Source organism: Quercus lobata, chromosome 11 (assembly GCF_001633185.2).
Source record: "Quercus lobata isolate SW786 chromosome 11, ValleyOak3.0 Primary Assembly, whole genome shotgun sequence".
Taxonomy (NCBI): domain Eukaryota; kingdom Viridiplantae; phylum Streptophyta; class Magnoliopsida; order Fagales; family Fagaceae; genus Quercus; species Quercus lobata.
Genome location: NC_044914.1, coordinates 19,512,749 through 19,523,914, shown reverse-complemented (window position 1 = coordinate 19,523,914; position 11,166 = coordinate 19,512,749). Strand labels below are relative to the sequence as shown.

Below are 11,166 nucleotides of genomic sequence, written 5' to 3'. Positions count from 1 at the left end.
GAAAATATATTTTTTTTCCTCATTTTAAGGTATTTTAGTTTGGTTTGTAAATAGTGGCCAATTTAAAAATATTTTCAGATTAATCACCTAAAATAAATCCCTCACTGCCGTAAAATGGTTTATGCATTTTCAACACATGAAAATACTTACAAAATGTGTTACTAAATACTGTAAAATAAATTGCTTTTCCTGAAATATTTTCACTTAAAAATATTTAAGTCAAACAAATGCAGCTAAGCTAAGAGAGCTTATAGCAATGTCAATTAATATGCCAGAAACATGTCTTCTTTCTCATGCCAATATTGTGCTAAACCAATATAGCACGATTTTCTTTAGACATCTTATCTCATTTTCCTAACTCCTTTTTTCTTTTCAATTTTTTTTTAGTGAGGCTAAAATGTTATACCAAAAGTCGTCCGACAAATATTCCACAATTGCCAAATTTGTCCTAGCACCTTGGTGCAAGCAAGCAGGCAATGAAAGGATGAGAGATTAGTGCTCAACGCCATTCCCTTTTCTAAATGCACTGCTTCTATCTTCTACTTCTATTAAACCATTTTTAACAAGTTAAATCAAAATGCCTTTTCAATTGGGTTTGCATGGAGTGGCTTAATGAAAGGTCTAGTATAAAATTATCCAAGGAAATTAAGAATTAAAAAAAAAAAAAATGAGAGAGAGAGAGATAATATATAGTTGGAGTTCTTAAATTTAACAAAAGGCTCAATATGAGTATAAACTCAGATAACAGAAGGCTTCTCTTGTTCTGTGATATGCAGAAACAAAATCAAACATATGTTAAACCAATGAAAAGTCTGCTTATCCTCTGATAAGATACTTCTCTGGAAGGAAATAAAAAAAATCTTAAGCTTATCACTCCGAATTTTTTTTTTTTTTTTTTTTTTTTAAAAAAAAAATTGTGATGGTAAAGGTTTTTTCAAATATGAAACACCTCCTTTTGTCCCTCTATCAACAACTTGAAACTTTACCATGGTTACTCCATTTAATCTGAATGGATAGGCAGTAACAAATACTGAATTCCACCCCTTTCCTCTAGTTTTGTTGTCATAGTTATGACAATACCTCTGAATCAATGGAATATAATTACATGAATTACCGAATATTCAACATTTTCAAAAAATGCATTAAATTTTGTTCCCAAACTAACACCACTGGCAAACTTGGGACGTTTTCAAACTGATAAAGTCCTCCATAATCTGATTAGAACCCTGATGTGTTGCGGGGGCTTTCATATTTATTTGATAGTTGAGGGAGGAGGAATTTGAACCATGGAAATATTTGGTGAAAACGCATCCATAATCTGATTACAACTGCAATGTATTGCGGCATTGTTTTTTTTGGATGATTTGATAGTTGGGAGAGGGAAAATTTAAACCCTAAATAATCTTTATTGAAAACACTGGAAAGTGCCAATTGAGCTAAGGGGCTCTTGGCTGTTGCAACATAATTAATACCTAGCAATGCCTACATAACTTGGCACTAAGATAGTATGGACATAACATGGCATCAACTAGGCCATTAACCCAACCCAGTACAAGGGGAAGAAATTTCCAAAAAAGAAAAAGAAGAAAGAGGATTCTAACAAAAACGAAGGCAAGGAAGACAACTTTATCACGCATATATCTTATTAACACAATTCCAATTTTGTTAAGCATAATTAACCAAGATAGACCTGAAGGCATTTTATGAAGTGCAACTTTGCTGCCTAGATCATCAAATACAAAGGGTTTGACAGCTAACCAGTTCAGCTGACCCAACACTGCAAGTGCCAATTACCTTCCAAAGATCTGTTTCCGATTCTGCAGCAGCTTCAGCATGTTCATGAATGGCATCATCCAATGGCAATGGAGCTGGTGGGAAGGAAGCTAAATGATTCTGTATATCAGCCTCCAGGACAGCAATATTGTGATTGGCATCTTTAGTGACCACATGAAGCTTCCTAAGTAAACTGGCTAGTAGATAGGGAGACTCTGAAGCAGTGAAGTTACGGATGGGAACATCTCCTGCAACAACTTTCCAAGCATCGTCTTGGTAATCATATACCTTGATCATGGCACTATCAAGAGAACTAGCTGGATCCAGTGCATATAGCTCACCATCGACAGTCACACTCAATTTTGTTCCTGCTTGCCTTGCAGGCCAGCCCTCTCCCATTCCAATTGGCATTTCAACCCATGAATTCATCTCCGGATCATAAACTTCCCCCCCCACATCAACAAAAAATGGCCAGCAATATAAACTCTGAGGCACAAATAATCTTCCCCTATATGATGTTATACCAGTGGCAATAGGCTTGAGCAGATCAGCCAGGAAGGCAGTTGGTAGCACCTGAGCTTTTGTAAAAGGCATGCTTGGTATTTGAGACCATACACCTGTAATTGGATCGAAAAATTCTGCAGACTGAAGTGGGGTCAATCTACCTTGACTCCTAGAAACCCCCCCAACAACATAAAGCTTATTGTTCAAGATGCCTGTCTTACAATAAGCTCTACCAATTGACATAGGAGTTGCTTCACTCCAAACATTTAAAATTGGATCATACCGCCAGACACATTTCATGGTTGAAGCTCTGGAGAATCCCCCTAGCACATAGAGGCAGCCATCAACAGCCCCAATAGCACAACCACAAAGACGCATTCTATCAAATGCATCCTTCCTCCCAAGCCAACCTCTTATGGCATCAGCAATTTTGATACTTGAGCCTACCATATTCCACATCCGAAGGGCATTCAAACCCTTTTTAGATTCATCTTCAAAAGCAAAATTTGGCATTCGGGGCAGCCTCTGCCATCTTCGGGAAAGAGGGTCCAAAGCATACCATAGTAGCTTATCATTTTGAACCTTTGTTAATATATACAACCATTCCTCTGTTTTTCCAAGTTCTTTTCTCAATTTGAAAAGTTCAGAGCTTAGAATGGCAGCCTTCCAGGCCTGAGACACCAACTTAAGCTTCAAATAATTAATCCTAGGAAGCCTAGCAAGAATCTGAAAAGATATCTCATCAGGAAGACTAGGAATCAATCTTGAATTCTCCTCACAAAAGTCCAATGACAACCTTTGCCTCTTGCAAAAGTCACTTTGTGAAAACTCATGCTGCTCGATTCTCGAATTGTTTAGGCTCAATACAGACCCCATTAAATCAAAGTCTTCAAAAACCAAACTCGACCAGCTTCTTAAATATCCCGTAATGTTAAGAGTTATAACTTCTAATCATATCTGAGCTCAGCACAATAGAAGCAAGCACAGAAGAATAGTATCAGCATAAAACTATCAATTTTTCAAAGGTCAGCTATCAGAAATACACTGTAAAGTTCTCAAATTTTTACGCCAATTTAGCCAAACAAGAAAAATGTGCTATATGTTGGATAGACCATTTCATAATACTACAGAAAGTAATTAAAAAAAAAAAAAAAACTCTACTAAAATGCAGACTAATCAGCCCCATAGTACAGGTACTCTTGCATAATAAAAAAAAATTCTAACCTTAGTATGAGCTTCTGGTTTTTATAGGGTATTAATATTAACAAATAGAAAAGAAAAATTTTTTTAAAAAAAAAAATCAGCTTTCTTCTTCCACCAACATATTGAATTTCTGTATTCTAATTTTATCAAAAAAAGAAGAAGAAGAAGGAGAATGATAAAAACAAAACTTTCGATTAAAATGGGCCCATTTGATATGAAATTACTTTTCTTCTTCTTCTTTTTTTCATCCCTTACCTTTCTTGGCAACCAAACATAAATTTTAACAAAAAAAAACCCAACAATTGGAGCAATTTTCACAGGAAAACTAAAACCCAATATAATATAAGCAGAGATGAAGCTATATTTTCAACTGGGTTTCCCAAACGAGTGAGTGTGTTGTATTACAAACAATCACTTACAGTGAAAAATGGATACTATGAAAAACCAAATAAATAAAAAAAACATATATACATATAAACAAACCAAACGATTAATAAATCAAAGAAGCAACATCGGAAACTACAATCTTATTGCAGAACTGAAGAAGAAATATAAACTTACTTTGCTTTTTGGCACAGAGACGGAAAGAGAGACACAGAGAGATTCGTTTCTTTGTTTCCTTTATTGTTCATTTTTTTTTTTTTTTATTATCAATAATATCAAAAAGCTTAATTATTAAAATATTCGGAGAACGAATCCTTAGAGTCTGTGAGTGTGACCCACCTAACGTACGCCACCGATTTTCTATAACGTATGGGCCCCATGTATCGAACGGTCCAGATTTCACAGATATAAGAGTTGTTTGGTAATATTTTTCTAATAATGTTGTTTGTATTTTTTAAAAATATATATAAATAAAAAAATATATTAAAATATATTTAATATTATTTAAATATTAAAAACTATCGTTTAGAATGCCTTACCAAAGTATTCTCTTTTTTTTTTTTTTTTGATAATGAAAGTATTCTCTTAGTTGCGTCCAAAACTAACTCGTACATCATCTGTACCACGTCATTCTTTTTTTTTGGTTGAGAATGCCTCTCACGTCATTCGATTATGTTAAAGAGAAAAGATGACAATAATTTTTATAGTAAAAAATAGATTGTTTTTTTAATCATAATACATCTCCTTATCTCTACGCACCAGTACAGTATTTAGTAGTCAACTTGCGCGCATTAGAGAAAACAAAATAGCCAACTTGTGCCTTCCAATAAATTTTTTTTTTTAAATATTTATTTATATAATAACTATTTAATTCATAATTTTTAATAAAATAATCAATAAAAAAAAATAGTTATATGTTATCTATAATAATATTTAAGAGTAAGTTTAGTACCACATCAATTTTCACAACTTTACCACGTAGCGATTTGTGAGTGGTAGAATCATGAACTCACATAGATCTACTATTTTATTTTCACAACTTACAACTTGCCATGTGGCAAAATTGTGGTAAAGTTATGAAAATTGAGTGCTAAACTTACTCAATATCTAATTCATTAATTATTAACCCCAAAAAAAATCAAATTAGAGAATTTTGAATATATATATTGTTAGATTTTTAGATTGTTTTAGTATTGTGTCCATCTAGAAATAGTTTATTTAGATGAAAAATGAAAGTTTTTTGTTGAAAGTATAGTAGATAAAAGTCAAAGTTAGCTGAAATAGTACAATGAGACTTATTAATAGTACCAAAAAGTGCAATGAAACTCATAGATAATAACAAAAATAAGCTGAATAGTAAAGTAAGTTGATAAAAATAATTAATACCAAATGCACACTGAAGTTCATGTGGAATAGGTCAAGCCTATTGCACTCTTTTTAACCTGTTTGCCTTGATCTTCGCTTGGATTATGATCCTAATTAACGGAGTCAGGATTTCTCTTATTTGGAGAGTGGGGGGCAAAATTGTATCCATGAATCATTATCATTACTCTATAGCTGATGAAATCTAATATCTAATTCTACACTGAAATTTATGATTGTTAATTAGTTGATGCCTCTTATAATTTAAACTAGTGTTTTGATTAATATGCACATGAATTAGAAATATCAAAAATTTGCCTTCCTTAGTCAATTCTATGTTGCAAATATTTTGTTCTTTTTCATTGAAGAGCAGTAGGATTTTTTTTTTTTTTTTATAACAATTAATTAATTTTTAGAGCATCATTATTGGTGGAGGCATGCAGCTATAATGCTATTTTTGCCTCCTCAAACTACAAAATATTGTGTACATTGGTGATGCCATAGCTAAAAAAATTTGGCTACATGCTACAATATACAAGTACTAGTACCTATTTACTGTAGCAAGAAGCCAAATCCCTTTAATATTTTTTTTATTTTTTATTTTCTCCATTTTTTTATTCTTTTTTGTTTTTTCTTTCAGCTCATCTCTCTCTCCCATTACTCCCATCAGATCTCCTCTCTCCCTCTCATCCATCTCTACCCAGCTTCGTTAACCCAAGCCCCAAGCTTCGCTGACCCAACTTCGCCGACCTAAGCTTTGCCGACCCAAGCTTTGCCGACCTAAGCCCCAAGCTGCCAACCCAAGCCTTTAGCTGTTGCCACCACCGCCCATCTCTCTTCTCTCTTTGCTATGATTGGTTTTTTTTTTTTTTTTTTTTTTTGGTGTTTTCATATGGGTTTGGTGGTGGTGGTTGATTTTGGTTATGGTAGTGGTGGTGGATGATTTTGACTTTGGCATGGGTTTGTGGATTTTGGCTATGGGTTTCATGGTTTATGGTTGCGGTTGTGGTTGTGGCAGTGGCAGTGGCAGTGGCTGTGGGTTGTGGTTGTGGTTGTAATGGTTGGTTGTGGTTGTTGGTGGTGATGAGATTGTGATTGTGGTTGTGGTTTTGTTTTTGTTTTTTTTTTTTTTGCATTGTGTTGTGGTTACCAGAGTAGAGTGGTGGTTGTGGCCATCGGTGGAGGTGACTATGGTGTTTGTTTTTTATTATTTTATTGTGGCGTTTGTTTTTTATTATTTTATTGTGTTGTTTATGTTATTTTATTATATTAAAAACTAAAATAAAACTACTAATATTGGGTGTTTTGTAAAATGAAAAAGTAAATTAGATAAAGTAATTTTTTGTAGAAAAAAAAAAAAAACTAAAATTATAGCTCCAGGATGCTCTTATCATCTTTGAATTTCCACAGTTGACTGTTGAGTTAGTGGTTGTACTTGTCAGAAAATAAGGAATTTTTTAGAAACTTTTTTAGGTATCAAACTCCCACTATGTTCATACAACAGTGGGACAAATTGTATTTTTTAGACTTGGTATTAAATTTCCAATAGTACAGCTTGATTACAAAACAATACAAATAGGAGAAAACAACGTTTTAGAAGCTATTGGAGATCAGCTCTCATAGTGATAATATTATGGCAAAACAATAGGTTACAAGAATCTCATTCTCATAAAATTCTTAGGTACTCTTAGAGTATGGGTAAATGATGTTCCCTCTTCTTATATTTATGGTTGACTCTATTATGAATTTAATGAGTGGACCCTATTATAAATATGAGAGAAAAAAAAATATTATTTTCTATTCTTAGAGAATACCTAAGAATTACTCTGTTCAAAACTAAACACAATAAAACCCTATGGGAGGGCTAAAGTGCATCAATTTAGCTATGATAGAGACCAGATTTCTCCTAGTTGTTTTTTATTTTATCGAACTGTATCTGGTTATTACTTTTGTGGCCTAGTTCTAGCTTTTATTTGATCAAAGAGAGACACATACAGATTCGTTTCTTTGTTTCCTTTATGTTCATTTTTTTTTTTTTTATCAAAGTTTAATTATTAATAAATTTTAAAATATTCGGAGAACGAAAACTTAGCCTTGTCTGTGTGTGTGTGTGACCCACCTAACGTACGCCACAGGATTCTCTCAAATGTATGGGCACCCATGTATCGAACGGTCCAGATTTCACAAATGTGTCGTAGGTGGTTCTCTCAATTCCAACTCCTACATCACCCGTACCACGTCATTCTTTTTTTTTTTCTTTTGAGAATACCTCCCACGTCATTCGATTATATTAAACAGAAAAATGTCAATGATCCGTTTGGTAGAGGAGTTTGAGTAATATTGTTTGTAATTTTTTAAAATACGTGTAGATAAAAATATGTGTGAAAATATATATAATATTGTTTAAAAACTGAAAATGAGATGTTTAAACAACTCTACCAAACGGCTCCTTAATATTTAAAAAATATTATTTTGAAATCATTATATACATCTCCCTATCTCGACGCATAAGTTGACGAATCATTATTACATCTCCCTATCTCGACGCACAAGTAGTAGTCAACTTGTGCGCATTAGAGAAAACAAAATAGCCAACTTGTACCTTCCTATAAAAGTTTTATTAAAAAAATATTTCTATATATATATTCAAAGTTCTCTAATTTGATTATTTCTTTGTTAATAATTAAAGAATTAAATATTATTATAGATAATAGAAAACTATTTTTTATTGATTATTTATTTGGGAAATGCTAACGATGTCCTTAGTACAATTGTTAATAATTTATTTAAAGAAAAATTTTATGGGAAAAGGAAAAAAAATTAATATTTTGACAACTTTTTCTATTTCCTATAAAAATGATATCAAAACTTTCCTAAAATGAATTGTTAACTATTGCCCTAAGCGCACCCATTAGCATAAACCCTATTTATTTATTTATTTAGATTGTTTTAGTATTGAAATTCTTGTGGAATAGGTTAAGCCTACTGCACTTTTTTTAATTGTTTGCCTTGATGTTCACCTGGACTATGGTCCTGCCAGTAATGAAGTCAGGATTTATTTGGGGAAGGGAGCAGAGAATCATCGATTGATGAGAGTGATACAAAAGTTTAAGAATAAATTAATACATATAACATATATAAAAATTAAAACTTATGTCTATTTGATGTTAACAAAATATGAATGAAAAAAAAAATTATTATTTTTTAATACAATTTAAGCCAATCATCTATAAAGGTTAACTAAATTTTACTGCAATTTTCTTACCCTAATCTCAGAGGTTATAATTGAGAAATAATTTTTTTTTAATTATTCAAAAGGGGTATTTATTTATTTTATTTATATATATATATATATATATATTTTTTTTAAACGGGTATTTATTTCTTTATAATGAGTTTTACATAGCCAGCAGCAGGGAACTTCCTAATAAGAGTGCCTATTTTCAATACATCTCACAAGTAGTTATCATACGTAAAAGTTGAGCATGTATTAATTAGACTCCAGAGTCAACTATGTTGCAGCCTTGCAGGTCTTCCCCGTTTTGCTAGATCATTAATCAAAGGCAAGGGCAGCTCTACGTAGAAGGCAAGGTGCATAAAGGAATACCTTTATTTGCCAAAAAAGAAATTATACTTTCCAGAACAAAGTTATATTCATAATATACCTATTTTGTTTCTACCCTAAAAAAAATATTGAACACATTGACTTGACGGGTCATTCTACGGTGTCCTCTATTTGTTTTGGGGGTACGGTACCCTCCCTAATCCTAATCATTAATTTATCATTATTTTAATCCTGGTCATTCATTTAATTTTAATGGAAATCGGTTACTAGTAAAGTAGGTCAGTGTATATAAACTAAAAAAATTTCAGATGATTTCTATCTTAGCTTTTTCTCCTGCGTTCTCTTCTTCTTCCTCTAGTTCTCCAATTATTTCTTCTTCCTTTCTCAGATTTTGCTCTTGCGTTCACTCCATCCCATTATATTTATGGTCACATTCTAGGTATGATAGAAAAAGCTACAAATCTTAGAAAGTAAGTTGTTATTAGTTCTAATTTAAACTCACTATTAAAATTACTTTTTTACATACTAGTAACAATCAGTTACAACCTACCACTTATGATTTGTTATAAAAATATTGTTGGCATGATATTTCTAAAAAATAGAAGTAATGTTAGGGACAATACAAAATGTCATAACAATTTCACAAAATTCCTAAATTAGTACGCTAACTTACACATGGGCTTACCACAATTTTTAATTTAATTTTGTTTTCGTTTAGTAATTTAATTTTAATTTTTTGGTATTCTAATTTAGAAATGTTGTAAAATTTTTGTATCCATGCTCCATAATATTCATCACAATTTAAAATTGTTAAATATATGTTTCCCTAGCATTAGTCACAAAAATAACCTTGCCCACCAAACATAATCCTTAACTCCTTAAACAAAAAATTAAAAGGCCAAATACCAACAATAAAAGTTGGCAAAAAAATAATTTTAGTTCTTACATTTTGGGCTCATAGTCAATTTGGTTCATATATTTTAGCAACAATAAATTTGGTCATTGTTATTTTCAATTTGCAATCAACTTACAGTCAATTTCAGTTAGAGAGTTGACGGTAGAGACCAAATTACTATAAGTTGAAATTAATAAAGACTAAGTTGATTGCTATTAAAATGTATGAACTAAATTGACAACGATCCCAAGATAATATTTTCATCTAATACAAACCCTTTGGCGTGTGAGGGGTTCGGTGTGGTCTTGGTGCTCTGGCATGACACAGTAGATTCAGTGCGTCACCAACACTCTGCATTGAGAACCCAGGTGATTTGATGAGAAGAGGCTTTTGACGAAATTGTAATGGGGAGCTTGTCGAGGTTAGGATCTAAATAGATCTGGATCAGTGAGTGATTGGTGTGAAACTTAGTTGAGTCTATTGGTGTTTGAATTTGGGTGCTTGGATTTTGTTGATGGTGGTGGAAAAACACGAAGGCAGTAAAGGTTGTTTGATTTTTTTTTTTTTTAGTTGAAAAGTTTGTGTTTTGTGTTATTGATTAGGATGTTTGGCTTGTGGTTTTTTTTTTTTTTTCCTTGAGATTTTGTGGTTTTCTTTGATAGTATTTTTTTTAGCAAATAAAAAAACTTTCATTAATAAGAACTCGTTGGTACATCATCGTAATTTTTTGACAAAGAAAATCAGGGGCTCCTCAATCCAAGCCAATTCCAAGTTAAAACATTTGGCCTTGCTATGTGCAACTTTATTTCTTTGTCTTCGCCTCCACTAGTGGTCAATTGTTCATATTAGTTTGGGATTGTCAGGAGTTAGTAGTTTGTTTAATCTTTAATTTACCCGGTTGAAATGGAGTATTTTTAGTATTTTATTTTATAGTTGAGGGTATTTTAGATTATACTGTAAAATATTTCAAGAATCAAATTATTTTGTTGGATTTAAGTGAGAAAATAACAGAAAGTGGATATTTCTCATTTCCAAAAGATAGAAGAAGCAATAACTCAATTTCAAAGTTTAGGGAGGAAGTTGTGAACTATCTTAAACATAAAGAAGGAAAAAAAAAAAAAAACTTTTTCCCCATATTTAAATTACTATTTCAATTAAAAATTTTATTACTAATAACATGAAACAAAATTAGAAATATTTAATATTTATTTTTAAAATTTTCAGTTATACATGATAAGTTGTAAAATATTACTTATACAATAATGATTTTTACATATTGAATTTTATATGGTAGTTATAATATATTTAAAATATGGTTGCACCAAATCTCCATCCATTAGTTTTGTTCTGATCTGAGTAAACTTATAATAAGGAATATTCTAACGTTGGAAACCAGGGCGTGGCCATCCTTCGTTTCTAGTGCATGACAACTAGAAAATAAGGAAGAAAAAAGTTAAGAAAAAACTGATTTTATACGTGT

General features: G+C 31.8%; 1 protein-coding gene across 1 annotated transcript; it reads right to left on the bottom strand.

Annotated features, from left to right (window-relative positions):
- Window positions 1-1,381: 1,381 nt before the first annotated feature.
- Window positions 1,382-4,126, bottom strand: LOC115967429 (F-box/kelch-repeat protein At1g22040-like). The gene is made up of 2 exons (XM_031086519.1): window positions 4,042-4,126; window positions 1,382-3,234 (listed from the first exon to the last, which is right to left on the bottom strand). Exon 2 carries the CDS (start codon window positions 3,151-3,153, stop codon window positions 1,732-1,734), a length of 1,422 nt encoding a protein of 473 aa, XP_030942379.1. The 5' UTR covers window positions 3,154-3,234; window positions 4,042-4,126; the 3' UTR covers window positions 1,382-1,731.
- Between the last annotated feature and the right edge of the window lie 7,040 nt (window positions 4,127-11,166).

Excerpts from the sequence above, each read along its gene's own strand:
- LOC115967429 (XM_031086519.1), bottom strand. The coding sequence starts at position 3,153 with ATGGGGTCTGTATTGAGCCTAAACAATTCGAGAATCGAGCAGCATGAG.